The sequence below is a fragment of the Charadrius vociferus genome, unplaced genomic scaffold (assembly GCF_000708025.1).
Source record: "Charadrius vociferus isolate BGI_N301 unplaced genomic scaffold, ASM70802v2 scaffold190, whole genome shotgun sequence".
In the NCBI taxonomy this organism is placed as follows: domain Eukaryota; kingdom Metazoa; phylum Chordata; class Aves; order Charadriiformes; family Charadriidae; genus Charadrius; species Charadrius vociferus.
In genome coordinates this window covers 4,811,498-4,831,511 of record NW_009646608.1, presented here as the reverse complement: position 1 = coordinate 4,831,511, position 20,014 = coordinate 4,811,498, and the positions used below count along the sequence as shown (strand labels likewise).

At 41.6% G+C, this 20,014-nt stretch overlaps 1 protein-coding gene across 2 annotated transcripts in view; it reads left to right on the top strand.

Annotated features, from left to right (window-relative positions):
* Positions 1 to 20,014, top strand: part of MCTP2 (multiple C2 domains, transmembrane 2) — a 108,398-nt gene that overhangs the window by 32,006 nt on the left and 56,378 nt on the right. For both annotated transcript variants that reach the window (XM_009887137.1, XM_009887129.1), the window contains 5 exons: positions 3,803 to 3,967; positions 5,816 to 5,946; positions 12,662 to 12,848; positions 13,754 to 13,847; positions 17,601 to 17,703. In XM_009887137.1, coding sequence (XP_009885439.1) covers positions 3,803 to 3,967; positions 5,816 to 5,946; positions 12,662 to 12,848; positions 13,754 to 13,847; positions 17,601 to 17,703 — 680 coding nt within the window. The remainder of the gene's footprint in view (positions 1 to 3,802; positions 3,968 to 5,815; positions 5,947 to 12,661; positions 12,849 to 13,753; positions 13,848 to 17,600; positions 17,704 to 20,014) is intronic.

Sequence of the window (20,014 nt, the reverse complement as noted above, 5' to 3'; positions counted from 1 at the left end):
GGGGGGGGGCGGGAGGCAGGAAGGAATAAGCAAACTTGTCCAATGTCTGGCGCTCGGGACATGTGCCAACTTCCATCATAAAGCATGTGTTTCCGAATTTCCATCCTTATAGCCCCATCCTAGCTTCAGCCAACTTTTCTGTACCTCTGCAAGGCACCTTTCCTTTGGTCTGGGCCGTAGCCAGAGTGTGAGCTGGCTGACTGCGGAGAGTTTACAGGAAAATATAGCAGGAGAGGCCTGAAGGACCTGGCATCCAGTCTGGGAGCACAGCTGGAAGGAGCTCGGGTTCAACAGCAGGAGGAGCTGAAGTACCCAAATGCGGAGGCGTCCGTAGCCTGGGAGGTAACAGGGAAAGGGAAGAGCTGAATAGATAAAAACACATTAAAATCGTCACTGATTAAGCAGTTATGTCCTCGTTTTCTGGCCAGTGTAGACAGGGGCTTTGACTTTTCTGGTCTCCTTGTGAAGGCACGTTAGTGTAGCGATGGCTGGAGGGAGGGGAAGTGTTTGGGGTGGTTTTTTCAGTGCTTGTTTTGCCCCTGAGTAACTTTGTCGGACTAATCGCTGCACTTCTCTGTGCTCTGTTGTGTGTAATAGTTTTGCCAACTCAGAGGGAGGCTGTGAAGTTTAATCAATTAACTCTGTGTAAATCAGTTTGAAACGAGTAGGTGCGGAGTATCAGAGCGGAGGTAAGACTCTTAAAACAAATAATGCAATAGCATTTTCTTGTCGCCTGGGAGGCATTTTCTGTAGTGCAGACTTCCCCAGGCAACACTAAAGTTGACTCATTGATGGTCCAGGCCTGTGGGTCTCCCACACATCTGGGTTTCCCCAGATGTGCTGCCTTCCAGAAACTGTGAGTGGAATCCGAGACACTGCTGGTTTGGCTGGGATCTCCATCAGGGTGGGCAGAGGAACAACCTGCCAAATACCCGAGGAGGCTGGAGAGGTGGCCGCAGTGCGTGCACAGAGCAGTTCGTTGGTGTGCATGTAGATGGTACGAGGCACAGCAGACGTGCCAGACCTGCTGAGCACACCCTGTGGGAGCGACCTGGGCATGTCCAGGAAATCCAAAGCTTTCCTAATGTGACGGGGTGTCTTACAGGGGCGTGAGGCAAGCAGCCGTCCCGGGCTCTGTGCTGCTCTGTTTGGAGAGAGGCTTTTGGTGGTGGTGGCAGAGCTGGGTTGGGGCAAGTAGGAAGGAGACTGCAGTCCTCGAGCCTGTGTTGAGGTGCTGCAGACCAGCGCCATGCCCTAAACCTGTTGCAAACATCTTGGCTTTTCTATCCAGTGTGATGCTTTAAAGCGATGTGAGATCTTGGCCAGAAAGTAGCCAGGTCCTGTTAGCTGGAGAGCAGCATACCCCTCTTGTGAGATGAGCACAGAGCGCTTTGGCAGCTGCGCAGCCGTCTGGAAAGGGGGTGCACAAGGCCATTTGCTGGGGGCCACCTGCTTTGGAAGGTCAGAGTTGATGCGTTGCAATGTGCTCTGGTAATACTGAGCTGCAGGCACTGATTTTTCTTGGGTTTGCGTGGAATCCGGGCTGGTTTGGGTACCTCCCAACAGTCCTTTGAACTTGGGGTCAGTGGCTAAAAGGGTGGGGTTATGTATGCTGCAGAACTTGGATAGGAAGGCCCCCAACGCCGAGTGACTCTCTGAAATACTGCCCTGGTTAAAAAATGAAAAGAATCCAAATTCAATTTGAAAACTGAGTGATAACAACTGTGTTTCGTGTTCAGCCTGGAAGCTTTGAAGAGAACTGGATGCTTTGTTTTTAAAAGAAATTGTAACGCAGATCATAAACTTGGTCTGTTTTTTTTTTTTTTAATTTTTTTTAGTTTATTTTTGTGAACTAACATCAAATACCTCTTCCTCTTCTGAGGAAGGAGCCGGGGGTGGGTGAGGGAGAATCCTTGGTCCTAAAGCAGCGAGTACATCACATCAAACATGACTATGTTAAATACTGAAATGTTCAAAGTACAACCGAGATAGATAAAGGCTTTGATGGGAAGTGGATATTTCCCAGGGACATTACAAGCAATAATCCAGATGTTATGGTGTAATGCAACGAGTGTCCATGGATAGATGGGGAGCTCAAGCCAAGCAGCGCCTGCTGTAGGCCTTAGCCCTCCACTCCCATGCTGTTACGCCATATGGAAGCAATCTCCAGGCCCCTTTAATAGCCAGCTTTGGATTCCATTTTCACAGGGCTCATAGAGCTAAGTGGAGCTGTTTTATGGACAAGTTAGATAGAAGCCTTTCCAAGATAAACATCCAATTCGAAATTAGGACATACCAAGCTGCAAAATTATTTTAGGGCATATTTCATGGAAGCACTGCCATTTTTCTGAGGTGATTGCCAGACTGCAGAATGCCCTTTGATCCCTTGTGGACATTACTCCCTTTTTTATAAAAAGGATTTTGAAATAGTTCAGTGTTTAGGGAGGAATATATCTGCCGGGACTTTGAAGTATGTCCATGGGAACAGTCATGCTTTAGCTTTTTGGCCTAAAAGACGAACTTTACAAAAAAAAAAAAAAATATTACATTGCAGCTGGATTTATGAATCAAAAATCTCGTTTTCTTTTTAAAGGTAGGAATTTTTAATCAGTGTGCCAGGAAAGCCAAACGGGGTGTTTAAATAGAAGTATATTAATATGCTTGTGGGATTCAAAGAGTTGGGTATTTTAACCAGCAAAAAGCGAGTAAAAAAATTTGTGAGTTCACCACCCATGATTTAAGAATTTTGTTGCCGGGTAATTGATCCATAAAAAGTAATCTTCAGACATCAGGTGCTTTTGCAATCGTTTTATTTAGCAACAACATTTCTTACTTGCTTTTAAAGCTAACACGTCCTGTTTTAAAGTGACTTGTGAAATTTTCTCCTCCGTCTTGCTCCCACCTGTATATGACATGATTGAAGCTCCGAAGTGTGGCGAGTTAAAAGTTGCTTCAGGAGAATAAAATATGGCAGGATTTTTACTGCGAGAAGAAGAGCCTAGCCTTGAGTTTTAATGTTTCCAGCTCACTCCCCCCAAATAAAGGCCTACTTAATCATCCTCTGTTCAATAAAATATTGCCAGTTAGCAAACTGTTAGCACAGCCGCGCTATGTAGGATGAAGCTGCGAAGGTAACAAATGTGGCTACCAGGTAACCATAACTCCAGATAAAGAGCCCGGCGGTGTCAGTGTTTTTTCCGCAGGCATCAGTATTTTTGATTCGTGAGCTGGGTTGCGGGAAGCGGGAGCTCCAAAGGCAGCAGGCGAAGATGTAACGCGGACGACAGGCGGTTGAGTGATTGAGGAGGTGGAAGATGGGCGCTCAGCGTTTCACCTGGCTGTAGGCTTTATGATTGTGGGCTGCCTCCCTGGAAAGGACAGACTCTTGTTTTGTGGACAAAACCAGAGACATTCAAGAGTTTACTTTAGTTTCTCCCCTCTCCACCTCTCTTCCCCAGCACTCCCTTGTGTCTTTCGCTGAGCCAAGGTGACAGATTGCTCTCGATGCTCGAGGTCTGCTCTTACCGAAGCTCAGCCAGGTTAGCTGAAGTCGACTTCTCCGGTGGTTTAAGCTAACCCTACTGATTTTGCTCTGATGCTAAACACCATCCCTTCATGGGGCCAGCTGTAGTACAGTACAGGCAGAAAATCGACAGCATCCTACTGCCCTCCATTCTCTGCTTACTCCTAGGGGATCGTGGTGTATCTCTCACTTCTGGTCCTTTCATATCATAGTCAGTTTGAGCATAAAAATGTGGGGGTTTGGTGTATAAACGTTTCGTGTTGCTGACTTGCTTTTCAGTCGAGTTTCATGCGGAGCGTGCGACTCTTCGACTCTCTGCGCAAGAACCAGTTGTGGAATGGGCTGGTCACCATCACGCTCTTGGAGGGGAAGAACATCCCCGGAGGGGGCTTGGCAGAGGTTTTTATTCTCCTCAAGCTAGGAGATCAAAGATACAAGAGTAAGGTAAGTATTAAGGTTATTAAGGTTTTCCTTAAGTTTGCTGAAGCCAATAAGTTACTTGGTGGGTTTTTTTTTACCAGTGTTGATGCCTCAGATGGAACTATTCTTGAGTCTCTTTTATATAAGTGAGATCAAAACCAGGACACCAGATCAGGGACGTTAACATTTTACTAATATGTTTTACATGCCAATATAGAAATAGGAAGTTAGGAATATTGTGTGTATCTGTTTTTGTGCATTTAACATACTCGTCATACTGGTGGATGTTTGACATTAATATGAAATGAAATAAAGCTACGTGCATCACACGTGTGGTGTTCCCTGCCAGTACAGAAGTTAGGTTTGCAATGTTAGGTATGCTGGAAAAGCAGACCCGAAATGGTTCCCAGTATGGGGAAATTACTATTGTTATTATTTCTTAAAGAACCTTCCTTGAAAAATATGTTCCGTATAGCAGAACCTGCCCCCTGCTCCCTAAACACACAGAACATTCCATGGTTTTGCTTTGAATTTTTATTCTTCTAGGCTGCGGTTACTCGTGTTCAGTACCGTTTCATGGGAACCTAAGGAATGAATGGGGTTCCCAAAGATATAAATTTCATCTCCAAAGTCTAATAAGGAGAGAGCCTATAATTAAAATAATATTCTGTTGAGAAAGCAAGAGCTCTGCATGTCATGAACTGGAAGTGTGGAGGGAGGAGGAGGAGGAAACAAACCAACCCCCTTCTGTACAAAATGTGCAGAGCAAGTTCACAGAACATATCGTTCAGATGTAGGAGCATCTGAAACCTGCACTCTGTCCCCCGCATCGGACCGCAAACCAAGGTCGCGATATAATGTTTTTATTTAGAAAAGCAGCTTTGAAAAGTAACACGTGGGGTAGTTATTTTAGAATAAATATACGTTATTCCAGTTAAAATCCTTTTTTATGTTTCTCTTTAATGGTCCATAGCCTGTGTCATGAATCTGCAAGACTGCACTGTTTGCAGTCACAGAAAATTAAGTTTAAAATGGGGAGTCAAGTACAATGTTGCCTGCAGTAAATTAATTGCTGAGCATTTCTGTCTGGGGCCCAGCAAAAGTTGGGGACTGCTGCTTATGCACCCTAACAGGGCTGCAAATTGGTAGTGCTCCACGTTCTTTCCTGGAGCTTATTCAACTTACGAAGTACGAACTCTCACGGTCCAGAAAAGCAGAAAAGGTGGGAGAAATCTCAGTCATGGTCTAGCTAATCCTGTCTCCTGTTCTCTCAGTGGCCGTGCCGATACTGATGGTGGGTAGTGCAGTGTGATACGAATGGCAAGCGATTTATGTCCCAATCCAGTGAATACTCAGAGTAACTTGAACACACGAACAATCTCACCGAGCTCAGAGGCACAATTAACAGATATCAAATTAACTGGGTGTAAATAATTTCAAGGTTGCTCTTTCTTTGCCTATATGTTAACACAGAGGGGTAAAAAAATACAGATTTGGGTTCCTGAATTCATTCAAGCCTGTTTTCAGGTGACTGTCCTCAAAAGGTTTATTCTTGATTTTTTTTTTTTTTTTTTCCCCCCAATGCGTGATGTTGAATGATGACCACAGTCCACTGAAAATGGAGCTGGTGGATGCACCTTGCATTTCAGAATTTCTCCAGCCATTCATTCACATCACACTTGCATATTTGTCGCTGCTGGGAGAGAGGAAAGAGAGTTTTTAAGGAAGATGAGGCTGCGCGTGATGGGCTGGGAAGCTTTGGTTGGAATGACCTTAGTACTTGGTGCCCTAACATCCAGAACTGATATGTGCTTTACTGTGGAAATAAGTACTGTTTAAGAAAAGTAAATATTATAACTGCATGTTTTCTAGACACTGTGTAAGAGTGCAAATCCTCAGTGGAGGGAACAGTTTGATTTTCACTACTTCTCTGACAGGAAGGATATGTTGGACATTGAGGTCTGGAGAAAGGATAACAAAAAGCACGAGGAGCTTTTGGGAACGTAAGTGGTTTTTTTTTTTGGGGGGGGGGGAAGGAGTAAGTACAAAAGATAATATGATTTTTATTATTATTTCTTAAATGGATTAATTTTATTTTCATTACCAGCATCATACTGTATGTTTCTCTCCTTATTCCAGCCATGTCCAGATGCCTCCGTAAGGGTCTATTTATTAAAACCTATTATGGGGTAATTGATTAACCACCACCTGAATGCAGAGAAACGCAAGCTGACTCCCCACGTGCTGACTGTAAAATCCAGAATACTCCATGAGCTCAGTGGCAGCAGTTGCTGGGGGAGCTGGTGGCAGGAAGGAGGCAGTACTTGGCTGCATTTGCATGGTGATACTGCTCCAGACCTGTTGCGCTCTGCGGGGCTGGTTTGCTGCTTTGGGCTGGTGCCACCTCAGGGATCTTTGCGCTCCTTTTGAGCGGCGCCGGTGTCCCTTTTCTCTGTTTGCAGCTTGGTGGTGTCTTCTTGTAGCCTTGTTCACGGGTCCTGTCACCTGGGTTCGCTTTATTGGGGTGATCTCTTCCCCATTACCACCACAGACTGATCTCGGCGGGTTTGGTGCATTGTGTTATTGCACAAGCTCATGTTGTTTAAAGCATCGTTTTAAGGGGTGGCCTCACAGGGGATCTACCCATCTCCTGACTGAGACCGCATTTTGTCCCACTGCATTATTTCATTATAGCTTCAAATTCTCAAGTGATGATGTTGTGCCACGTTAGCAGATGAGACTTCTTGTGGGTCAGCAGGTGAACCTTTTGTTTTAATTTCTTAATAGGAACAGGATATGGTTCCTACTCTTATGTCCTGCTCTTTCCTCTCCACTCTAACTCCATCTTGCTTTGTACAGTATTAGTACAGTCACGATTTCCTAGCAGTAACTGTATCTTCTTCCTTCTTTTGCCTTGCACCATTGCCATCTAGACCCTTCTCCCCAAAATGCATCTGCACGGTTGGCTACATGCAGCAGCACCAAGAACCATTTAATTTACTGGAGCCCCTCTTGGCTGGGTCGGTGCTTCTCTGCTTGCAGGATTGGTGCCACAACCTCCCAATTCTTGGGGGCAGGGATCCTGTCCGCAGTTGTTTGCCGTTCTCACCTGGCGAGCGTTTCACAACTTGCTGCCTAAATAACAGCAACTCGTAAGAACGTTCTCTTACTTTAAGCATTCAAATAGTTTGAAATTATTCGCTGAGAAGAACAATGCCCTTTGGCTCTACAAATGTCTGTGGTTTTGCAGAGCAGGAAATGCTTTCTGGCTGAATGCTATTGCTCATCACATGGAGAAGCGGCTGAAGATGAATCTGTTCCTTCCATTCTCACAGTTACTTTTATTACTTCTGATATTCTGTTTAGAGTTAGGAAATGTAGCAGTGTTTGCGGCTTGCCTCTGTTCAGTCTCCCTGATGTTGGAGAGATTCTTCCTTAGGTTTTTCCCCCCCCTCTTTTTTTATTTCTACTGGTTTCGGGCAGGTGGTGTTCAATGTGGCAAAAAATTATCAGCAAAATGCTTATTCTATTATTAAAGATTTCAGCAAAGGGAAAGCTTGTGTGCATTAGATTTACCTTAAAGTTATTGTTGCTGTCTATGTGGAGAGAAAATATTACTGTTGTTGCCTTAAGCACATCAAATTTGCTGTAGCATCACAACAGGAAAAAAATTATACTAGATTTTAAAGATTGATTGCAAGAATAGGTGAACACCAAACACGTAATAACAAGCCTTGTTTGTACAGCGTGGAAACTTTTCACACCCAATAAATAATATTTTATGAAGGGTTCAAGTGCAGTCTAATCTGGAAAAGGATTCTGGGGACAAACCAACATTATGAGGTGCCGTGTTTATTGCCTCCCTGATTTCCAAGTTCAGTTTTGAGATTTCTGGATTTCACAACATCACTATAAGATTCTTTAGTAAAATGTTTGTGGGTTATATTCGGTTATTACATACAGCAGTACATACAACTCAACTGCCCTCAAATAATTTGCATGGTTTTAAAGAAAAGGCAAAATTTGCTGGATCTTAGTTTATAATTCTGTGGTCAATTTGCGGGTACAGTTAGGATTCATCATGCTCCCTCGGGGCCGTGTAGTTACTAACACTAACTGTGTTAGTTAGACCTTTAAATACACACATATATATAAATATTTAAAGGAAGTTGAGGAGATACACAAGGTGGAGTCACGTCTCTGAATCCAGACTGCTGAAATTCTGTGAAAGAAGAGTTCTGTTAATTCCTTTAGACCCCGGGTTTCATGTAGAATGGATGCCTTAAGCCCCTGGAACATGGCTCTTCTCCCAGGCATAATTTGGTTTCAGGGTAAAATATTGTTCTTGAAACAGGACCTGAAGCGTCTGTGGAGACTATGGAACATGTACAATAAGAAATGTGTTGGACCTCCGGTACTAAACACTAACACCTGGGGCCTTTGTCTGCTTCTGAATTAGTAAGGAAACGTTGGGCGTGATTTCATGTCGCCCTTCTGTCACGAAACAAACCCTCACTGTCAGTGCACATCGCAGGCTAAATTATTACATTCTGCCTACCTGCGTTCTCCTTCGGTTTTCAACTGGATCCGATTTCTCTTTCTCACTTAAAATACTGCGGCACTGAGTGGTTCAGCTGCCGGGGTCCGACACCGAGGGATGCCTGCGTTTTGGTGGTGGATGAAATAATCCCTCTAGTCTGTACAGAGCTGTTAGTAACATTTATTGAGTGCTTTTTGTGTCCTTTGGGATAAGAGGCATCCTATAAACAGGAGATGATGTTAATGTGTATTAATAAACAAAGGTGTTAACGTGTGCAGAATGTGTCCAGGCAGAGTTAAATTGTTTACGCCAAGCTGTTACAGAGTCTTTCTGCATTAAGGGATATGTTCTGAAAAAGAGATGCTGCAAAACGTTGGGGTTTTTTTTTTTTTTTCTTCACATATTTACCTCAAGAAAGAGGTTTTGCAAAAACTGCTAGACTTAAGACCGTGAGCTCTGACACTGGAGTGCTTCCAATAGCTTTATGATGAATGTCTCCAGGAAACAGTGTCTTTGCAACAAGAAACAATCCTTATTTTAAAGGCCATGTGGTTGGGATGGAGCAGTAGAATCGACTATGACTGCGTACAAACCTTTCATTTAAATTTCACCAAGCTATAGGAAGAATCAGACAACGAAAACTTATCTGTAGAATAAGTCAGAATAAGACCTTATTAATTGTCTCCTTGACACCTGTGGTATTTGAAATTAATTTCCAAATATTAATCATAGATGCATCTTACTGTGTACTGTGATAATGATTCTGACCTCTTGTGAAGGGCTTTCAAGAATTCTGTAGGGGGGAAAAAATGGCAATGTTGTGTGCAGATTTTTTCATATGTATTTATATGTTTTTAAAGATACTTGTCATAATTTGATGAACTATGGATTGGGTAATAAAATACAACTCCGTGATTACTGGTAAGAGTAATCACCTTTTTGTGAAATTTTAACATCTGATTCCCTGGTAAAGTTAAACAAATACTTTTAACCCCAAATTTACTGTGTAGTGTTCTCAAGTAATATTTCCTCTTCAAAATGAATAAAAAAGGGGAAAAAAAATTCTAAAGATGAGGGCTGCAAGTGAAAAAACAGTCACAAAAGAAAACTAAAGTTGTGGTGTAATCCTCTACAGGACTAGAGGTTAATATAGAGGTGTAGAGCTCAATATTGATCAGGAGGAGGAAGGAAAGCATTTAATTGTGGTTAAAAAAAAATGATAATTTGTGCAGCCCCATGTCCCCTCTAGATCGTGCGTGTAGTCATGTGTGTGAAAGTTTATACCTGGATTGAATATGTAGTGTAGCAAAAGGTAAGAGGCAGAGCTATCCCGTTCTGAGATAGGATTACTAGGTTGAGAATTTAACTCAGAGCATTTGCATCACCTAAAATGCAATCTGAGAGTTTTGCTCTTTTCATTCAGATCAGGCAACTTCTGAGCAAAGAGCGGATTGCCTCCATTAGTTTTATATGCTGCCCGTCACCGCAGTCTCTCACCACTTTCCTGTGAAATAATTATCTGTAATAAGGTCTTGCAGATAGAAAGTGGAGGAAGAAGGAAAGGAAGAGTTTCATGGAGATGGGGGAAGTAGTTTGGAAATCATTAGACTCGTTTTAATAGTGTAGAAGCATTTATGTGGAAACTGCTGAATTTATACAGTAAATTGAATGTCTAATTGTTTTACCAAGCAGCATTCTTTGCAGTCTGATCAATTATGTTGTATAACCTAAATGAAGCAGATTGTCTTTTTTTTTTTTTTCTTAAGCCTTTTGTCATTTGCGAGTGCAAATGTGGATTTTCTTTTCAGTTTCTCGAAAGAAAATACAGAGGCATACCATCACCTTGAGTGAACACAGATGTTTTAAGGAAGCTAGTTTGCACGGAAATCAGACATGATTTGGGGAAGAAATGCTTATACTCCACCTCCTGCTGTTTTCCCCTCCACATGTGCATCTTTCCTACCCCCACACCCTTATACTCAATCTTTTCTTTGACCTTTGGCTAATTAAATTCTTTTAATATGAGAAACAATTCATATTTGACAAAACAAGCTAGAAACATATTTAACTTTGCCTTTGAGATGCGAGAGTTTTCTGAGGTTATCTACAGGTGGGAGATGCACCGCTGTCTGAACAAGTTGTCTTTTCTCTCTTACCCCATGGAAAGTTCTTAATGTAAAAAAAGCAAATGCAGCTTTTCCCGGTTGTGGACTGTGTTGAGTGGGTGGTGTATGAAATGCTGATGTGGGAGACACGGCCTCTGTTGCCAGCTGAACCACAGACCAGCTGGGTGACCCTGAGTTTTCCCCTCTCCTTCCTTTAGTTTCTTCATCTGTAAAAAAAAAAAAATAATAAAATAAACCCCAAGATAACGATACAGTTCCCCTTTTACTGATACTTTAGGTACCAGTGCAAAACTGCTGCAGTCTGAGAAGCGACTCTGTTAATGCAGCCAAGGTGATGTTGACCTCCAGTGTGGAAGTGATAAGGTCTTTTTCGCAAATGTTTGCCTTTTTTGCTGTTGTTTTATTTTCCTTTCTGCTGTAACTTCTCTTGTCATATCTTTCTGAAGAGTCGAGGCGTAGCAATGAGCTTTAAATGTAACCTCTCACACTTGGAAACTGTGTTGAGAGGCAGCCTACGCGCTGAGCAGTGTTGGTACTCTCCCTGGTTTATTTTCTTTCTCTTTCAAAGCACTTGAACGCAGTTAATAAGAGTAAACTTGCAACCTGTTGTACGTTCGGGGCAGTGAACAGCAAAGAGCACACTTAAGGCAAAGTCACCCCCATTGATCCTGGTCAGAAGCAGCTTAACACGAAGAGCTGTGTTTTAATACACGAAACTACTGGATGACTTAAAAACTCATCACAGCGATGACTTTTACTTTATAACACAGCTTCTTGGCTTTTCAGGCTGAGATGTTTTGGGAATTTTTCTTTTTTTTTTTTTTTTTTTTTTTTCCCCACTCCCCTTAGCATTCACAGAAAATAGGCTGTTAAGAAGCGGAAAGCATGCAATTTATAGCAGATGGGTATAAACCGCTCCAGCTCTACTACTGGAATGGGATCAATCAGGAGCACTACATGCACCATTTACCCAGAAGAAACCCACCTGGGGGAACCCTGTGGAATTTTAGCCTATTAAGACAACACCTTAACAAGTTTAGTTTAAATAAAAACTTGTCGGCAGGCATTAGGCGGAGCGAAAGCTCTCGCTCTCCATCATCCGCTCACCGTCCCTTTGAGAAATGGGACTCCCTTCGCGCTGTGGCAACAAAGCTTTCCCCTTCCTTTTTTTTTTTTTCTTTTTTTTTTTTTTTTCCTTTTTCATCTGTAACTTTTGTTCAGCCTGTTCTTAAAAGCCAAGCCCTACGGAGGTTCAAAAAAGTTCCACTCCATTTACTGGACTCCTAAATAGAAGGCATTTAGCCGAGCCAAGTGATTAGGCTTTCTGTTGCGTTTAACCGCTGCCTTCACATATAACTGGCTGTCTAGTGATCTCTCTCTGCTTTAGCCCGTGCTCGTCTTTTATTATTGTCTCTTTATGAATGTTTCTTTTTTCCTCCTTTTTTTTTTTTTTTTTTTTTTTTGGGTAGTATCAGGTTAATGATACATATTACGTGCAGAGGATGGAAGGGGGACTTTTAAGACAATCCTTCCCTTTGGGAAATATAACAGTACACTGAAAATGTAGCTTTACTAAGGCTTGTAAAAGAGATTGGGGCATACAGTATAATGTAGCATAAAATGGAGTATGTGACTTTAAAGAAACCAATCTATTTTAGGCTAATGTTTTAAATTTTGCGTTTGCCCCTTTTCTTTTCCCCCAGGTGCAATAAAATTGTGTTTCAAATCCATCACAAAGCACTAGGGGATTTTAGAGGAGAAGCAAGGCAGGCCAGAGTTAACTTTTCCCACTGTACTTGCAGCCCAAACCTTTTACCTCTGCTTACCAGCAGGTGAACCAGAAAGCAAAACTTGACAGTAAGTGCAATAGAAACCGGCTAATTGGTTTCCCGTGTTTAATTTTGAGATGCTTTTTCTTGCGTTCTTTCCACCCTGAACAACCAGTAAGTTTTGGTGCCTGCTTGCTGCTGAAACCAATATGAATATTGCTTCATTTATTTTTTAATTCCAGCTCCTCCTCCTTCTTCTTAACCCTTGGCCATGTCATTCTAGGTGCCAAGTTGACATTAGTGCCCTGCCAACGAAGCAGACCAATTGCTTAGAGCTGCCTCTGGAAAAGCATCCGGGGTCCCTGCTGATGCTGATCGCTGTTGCCCCATGTACAGGAGTGTCTATCTCTGATCTGTGTGTCTGCCCTTTGGGAGACCCCAGTGAACGGCGACAGATTTCACAGCGCTATGTGAGTTTGCATTTTTTTTTTAATTTCCTTTTTTTTTTTTTTTCTCCGTTAGTTTTGAAAGTTCTAAATTGCAGGGGGAAAAAAAAAAAACAAACCAAGATTTGTCCAGTCATAATAACATGTCTCCTACCAGAGAAAACTATTACACAGAATAGTTATTATGTTCAGAATGACGAGGAGATTGGCAGGGCACATAGACCCAAGCAATTTGGCTGCGTGTATTTGTTGAGTTTTAAACCAATACTTTTCTTTGCAAACTTGAAATGTATTAAGAGATTATCATGGGGAATGAGAGAGACTGAATATCACAGAGAGATTATGGTATAGTTAGCTTTTGTTCCTCCTGTGGAGGGTATATGTTCTGGACTTTCAACTTCTGGAAGATAAAGACGTATGATGGCTTCCACACCTCAATCCCCAAAAGCTGGGCAAGAAGAAATAAGCGTGTATCTCTCTAAAATGGGGTGTGAGGCTGAGACATAAAGGATTTGAATGTCACAAGTCAAAGTTCCTTTTGAGAACAGATTCCACACTCCCGATTGAGAGCGCTGCATTCCCAACCCATGCTGCTTCTCCAGGTCTGCATATCTCCCCTTTTCTGTTTTAGCTGGCAGATGATACTTGCATAAACAAGCAGGGCTTCTCTCAGTCTCCACCATAAAGTTAACGTGTAACTTAATGCGAATGGAGAATTTCCATAGGAGCAGGTAGCTTGGGAAGTTGTGAACCTCACGGTGCAGTGAGACTGGGACAGTGGAGATGTATTCATGGCTGTATCAGCTCCCGAACTAAACCACTGCAGAAATAGTGATGGGTGTAAAAATGTAAGTCATTTGGTAGTTCATTATTTTCCATTTCTCACTGAATTACAAACAAAATGTGTCTTTATGCTTTTCTCCTTGCAGAGTATAAAGAATTCCTTTAGAGACATAAAGGATGTGGGCTTCTTACAAGTCAAAGTTTTAAAGGCGGTGGACCTGTTGGCAGCAGATTTTGCAGGTATTTTATTTCTATTTTCCAGCATATGGTGCTATAATATATGGTGAGTGCCATAATATATTGTGAGTGCTACTTAGACTTCATGCACTCCTGTCAGTTGATCAAGGAAAAGTAAATCATCTCCTCATTTCTCCAGTGGTGAAACCTGCCTCAAGGAACTGAGATACCAAATGGTTTTGACTCCCAAAAGTACGTGGGAAGGTCCAGTGGATGGAGATCTGATTTCCCCTTTAGATCTGAGCAGCATAACCGATAACTTGGCACTTGGCATGGTGTGCTGTTGTATTTTCCAGCAGGAATCTGTAAAATGAGAGTCGATATGAAGTGATGGTGCCTGCAGAGCAGCTTCTCCATCTTTTACCAGGTGCCTTGCGAGTTCTTGAACAAGACTAAAGATTTTGGGGGCATCTGACACGGTGCTGAGTGCGTGGGTTTGGGTGGTGCTGCAGGCTGTTACCCGAAAAGGAGAGCTTGCCAGCAATGGGGCTGCGAGTGTGATGTTTTCTCTTACAGCTCATGAGAGGCTTTGGTTTGGGATGATCTTTTCGGTGCTCTTACTCCGAGAAAAGGATGGGCTTTTCATTGAGCTTTATTTCAAGTTGTGCTTGGTCCTGACAGCGACGGACGCTAACACCGTTTAAAAATACAACGTTCTATTGTTTTTCCAGGGAAGTTCCAGGGAATTGATCCTTCTCTGTAGGGACTGCCCAGGTATTATTATTTTTATTATCATCTTCTCCAGGATTCCGGAGACCTTTTAATTCCCCTCTGTATCTTGCAGCAGCTTGTATTTCACAGACACAGCGTTGTGTGTTGTGTATTTGCTGACGTAGTCATTTTTTAGGATAACTTGTTGATAAGGGCAGGAAAGATGCTGGAGAGAAAACCATTGCCCCATTCCCCGGTATTCATGAAGACGTTGTAACGTAGGAGAACATTGCTCCTAAAATAAGGACCAAAGGAAAAAGCTCAACATTAATCCTGATAACTATTTCAGTTTCAGTTCACCGCTTAACCCTGCAGTGGAAAAAAAGTGTTAGTGTAGAGAACAGTAATTTAAAGAGCTGAAGAACTTATTTTGAAAACAAACAAAAAGTCTGCCAATAATGAAAGGTAGCTTGTACAGAAATGGATTTCTAAATTGACATAATGTATAAGCCTATATGGAATTGGGTGCATAACTGCACCTTACTTAACAAATTTAATAAGAAGTGTACCCCAGCAAAGCAGAACCTTTGCCAAATGGCAAAAATAGGGCTATCTAGAAATATGTGAGGCATTAATATAGACAGTGTCCGGGGAAAGAGCTGAGCCCAGAAGGTTATCTACCCTTTGGAAAACTTCACTGATGCTAATGCGTTTGCATCAGGGATGGATTTGGCCCCTTTTTCCCTCAACACTTAAACAGGAGCACGTGGGCGGATAATGAACATTGGAAGAGACACGCAGGTTCTTGATTCTGCAATTCAAAGACTTTTCATACAGAGTATGTGACACACATTCCTTGCGCATCGCACAGAATGAAATTCTGCTTAAGTAAAAGGTTACTCAGTCTGTCATTATATTCAAAATAACCCAGGCTTTGAGCCTGATTCATGAAGCAAATGACAAATTGTTTTTCAATGGCAGTGCTGAAAATATCCTAGTATTATGCTGTAATAGACCCACCAAATTGCAAAAGGATGCAGCCATTTTAGGTAAAAATAGCATAATTTCTGATCGTGAAATGAGAGACATAAAGATTAATTATCTGTTCTGAGCCATTCATAAATGATTAGTGCGGCAATTATGGGCTTCCATAATAGAGCCCTCCTAGAGCAGTGCCATATTTCCTGCATTGCCAGGGAGACTGCTCAGATTTATTGTTATTGATATAAGTAAATTCGAAGTCTAGCTAAAAACTCTGATAAAGGGAAAATCACAGAGACAATAAGAGGTACAAAGATTTCCAAGGGTTAACAGGGGGGCAGCAGGAGCGAGGAGCATTCCCTCCCCGTCCTGTCCCATAGAAGTCTTGTGTGGGTGATCTGCAGACCACTCATCTGATGACGTGTGTAACGCCACTTTATACCTTATTCCCATAGCAAAGATCGGGTTTTGGTGCGATTGGGATTTCTGTTGTCGGTTGATTATATGTTGGCATTATAGATTTTAATTGCAAGGTTTTTTTGCCTACGATAATAACAGCTATCAGAAAACAACATAGTATCCGCTTTGGTTTTGAAGAGTGTTTTGGAAATCCATATTTTACCATTTGACAGAAATTTTAGGCTAGTTTCCACACAGCTATATCAAATATGTAGAAGCTCTTCAGCCACGACTAGCCCAGTTTGAGCCTTCTGGACTTTTATATTCCCAGATAATAGTTTTGTTGACGTGAAAATGACTTTTTCTGCTTTGTGGCATGTTTTCTGTGTACGCATGAGAGTTCTTCTCAAACACTGCATTTGCTCACTGACCAAAAAAATAGCATTCAGAATACCAAATTATACAGTGGGATTGTTTTTGGCATATACCAGTTTGCATTTCAAGCAGTTTCTCTGAAAGGCTACATGCATTTCCACACTTATCAGGGAATGGGCACGTAAGCTGAAAAGGAGAAGACAAATAGATTCCAGTAATACACACGGTCTTTAAACTTTACCAATATTGACTAGTTAATACCCACTGTTTACATACTGAAAAGACTCCTGTTTAGTTTATAAACTTCTCAGAGTAAGGACCTTAAGAGCTCTGCATTAATGATACCAAAAATAAGGATTAAGAAAAAGACAGCTTTTGCTTAAATATTTTTTTTTTTTTGTCTGCTATCTAAATCCCTGCATTGCTGAGTTATTTAGTTGCCTACATAAAAGTTAGGCTGGAGGGTCTATGGCTGAGTTATACACGAATACTGAAGTTGAAATTAAATCAGATATTGAGCCAGACATCCTGATAAAGGGTGCTCTATTCACGGTGGAAACTGCTGACTTGCAATAAGTTGTGAAAGCTACAAATTCATGCAATGTGAGTTATCAAAAAATACATTAGCAAACGCGTCTTCACCATAATAAGTTCCACCTTGACATCCTTCTTTTGAGAGGAGGTTGTGTTTGGGTTTTGGGTTTTTTTTTTTTTGGTTTTGGGGGTTTATTTTGTTTGTCTGCTTTAAGTATGACACCTGGTTCATGCGTGGATTCTCCAGTTGATGGTGGGTTTTGTTTAAACTGTGGCACTGCGTAGGGTCTTCATAGCTTCAAGGACTTGCTCCCGTGGAACTAATTGAAGAGATGCTGCTGATGCAGACGGTGCTGTGCTTCTCTTCTCATGGTGCGGGTACTTAATCCTGTCATCAACTGAAGAAGACAACAGACTCTAAGCAGAGGATAAAATAAGAGAGCTGCAGCACTGATGCTTACCTGGGTCAGAATGATGGTACTGCTCTCCTGATGTCATCTGAGTAATTGCCAGCGGGAGCAGATGTGTCTTGCTATAAAGACTTAGAGATGATTCACTGTAAGTCTCAGATTTCAGGTATTAGAGTGAAGCCACCTGAATGAGTTGTAAGGTAAGTGTTAGAGTTGCCAGAACTGAGGATGCATCAGAGAGAGTGTTTATTTAGCGAGTCAGTCCAACACAAGGAGGAGATTTGCAGTTGTCTTAATGGATCTAATTCTATTTGACGAATCACTTCCTCAGCCCTACTGCATAGTAAATACAATAACTGGTCCGCTTCATAATTTTCTTTTTCTTATCTATCTGATCTTTCCCCAGGTAAAAGTGATCCTTTCTGTGTATTAGAGCTGGGAAACGACAGTCTTCAAACACACACCGTTTACAAGAACCTCAACCCAGAGTGGAACAAAGTTTTCACATTGTAAGTGGATTGCTTTTGAAACCGTGCTGCAACACCAAACACTTAGCAGCTTAACTATAAAAGCTATCGACTTTGGGAAAACGCAAAGGTCAAATTTAAGATATGTCATTTTTTTATAGTCAGAGAGGATGTTGGAGAAATATCAAATATAACTCAATTAAAGCCTTTTGCCTTTTACTAGTTCTTGCATGGAGTTTATTAATAGAAGTCATTAAAAGAAAAATTACTGTGGTATTTATAGGAAGAATCATGACTAGACATAATGGAGTCATAGCTGGATCCAAGAGATAATATAACAAAAAGTAGAGACCAGATACTCACGCCTACATTTTCCGTAATTTAAAATGAGATATGTTTCGTTGAACCATGGTAGAATCCTTGTTTAATTTGTAAGTAAGCAGAAAATTAGAGCTCATGTTGTTCCTGGTATATCTTCCGAATTTACACTAGTCAAACATAGCTTACCCCAAATTAGATGCTTAAATGTTTATGGAAATCAAAGTATTCTTTTTCTGATGACTTTATTAATAACAAAAGTTGTAATTTAGGTATCGCTTTTAGACAGCACATTTTTTTTTTCCATCTTGCTTTGTGCTGACAAATATTTTTGTGAATAACTGAACGAGATAAAAGTCTCCAAGACTGTAGTAGTCTGCGGGAAGGAAGGCACCCGCGAGGGCTGGCGGTGGAGCATTTATGACATTTGCAGCTGTCCACTGGAAGAACAGTTTGAGAATGATGGACTTCTTGCAAAAGCAACGTTCATAAATACTGGGCTGGATGCGAATGCGATAAAAAGTATCTGATCTCTTTGATAGAAGTGCTGTGCTGGATTTCTGTTTAATTCATGGCTGCAGCTGAATGCGTGTTTCTGGGAGTCCTTTCTCTTACTCTGTCTGTTCTCAAGAAGCTTCCACTCGTCACTGTTTGTTCTGAGATTGTGCCAGCAGATGAGTCTTGTCGGATGTTCATCCAACAAAACAGATCTAATAAGAATCCGAAATTATTTCACTTAAAAAGAAAGGTTGTGTCTTTACTTCCTGTGGGTCTCAGAAATGTCAGCTGTGGACTACCTCTAACTTTCTTATTGCTGTTGCATGGTTAGTCCAAGCACCAAATCTGCAGAACCAGTCAGGCTCTTACAGCTCTCCTTAGATTTTTGGCCATTTTTAAAAATTTCAATTAAGCACCTTAAAAGCTACTGATGATTTAGATTTATGATGGAGCAGAGCGGATTGTTTTTAGTGAATGAATCCATTTCAGCTGGAGCGTTCAATACCACCACAGAGCCCTCCCCATCATATTCAGATTTTCTGCAACACACTTATCTGTGTGTGTCACTGTGGGTTCTTAATATTTTATACCACTGCTAGTTACATCATATGGAAAATGAGAATGGCTTGGAGAGGAATGTGGAAGTGTGGTTGCAGAAGTCGAAGGTTTCAATGTATTTTAAAGCTGTAATGTCTTGACAAGAGTGCATGTCATGGTTGGTTGGCTGCTGGTCACATCACAGAACACGCTATGGTCGCTCGCTGGAGGGACAGCCAGGTGACCTTTAGGTTCCGACTCACTCCGTGAGGAACAACTCCACCGTGTTGCAGGCAGAGGTTTTAGGAGCAGGACTGCTCTGAAACAACCTTCTTTTGGGCGGAACGGCTGCACTTAGCTAAATAATAAACGCGCTCTGTACCATGTAACTCTTTCTTTAACTCTTGCACGTGGGAAAAGGGAAAGCGGAGATAATGAATGCAACTCAGAAGTCGTCTCCAGTTGCTTTTGCAGGCACATAGATATAACTTTTCTCAAATGAGACTCTGATTTACTAATGATATAAATACTTAGGATCGAGTGCCTGCTGCCACCTCCGTAGAGCATTTGCACTGAATGGCACAAAAATATTGTAGGTTTGGCCTTGAATTAGGGTTGTGAGGTTTATTTTAAAGTAATTGGTTTTGTTAGTTCCTTAAAAGGGAGAAAATTGTTCAAGTCAAATGAAGTTGCATAAGTTTTGTTTCCTGGATTATTTCTCTGATGTCCTGAAGCCTGGTTTTAAATACAGCCCTTGACCTCTCCCAGTCACCAGCTTTCCCTGTCGGAGAGCTGAGTTCTACATGGGTAGCATCAATATCGACGCACAAAAAATGTGACTGTCTGGTAGTTATTTTCTTCACCTAGTTATGGGACTGAAACATGAGGGGGAAGCTTGGGGAATACCCATAATTTGATTCCTTTTTTAGGGGAATTTAATTAAATGTTAGTTTTATACTCCAAGGTAATACAAACTTAATTAGTAAAACAGTATTCTCAG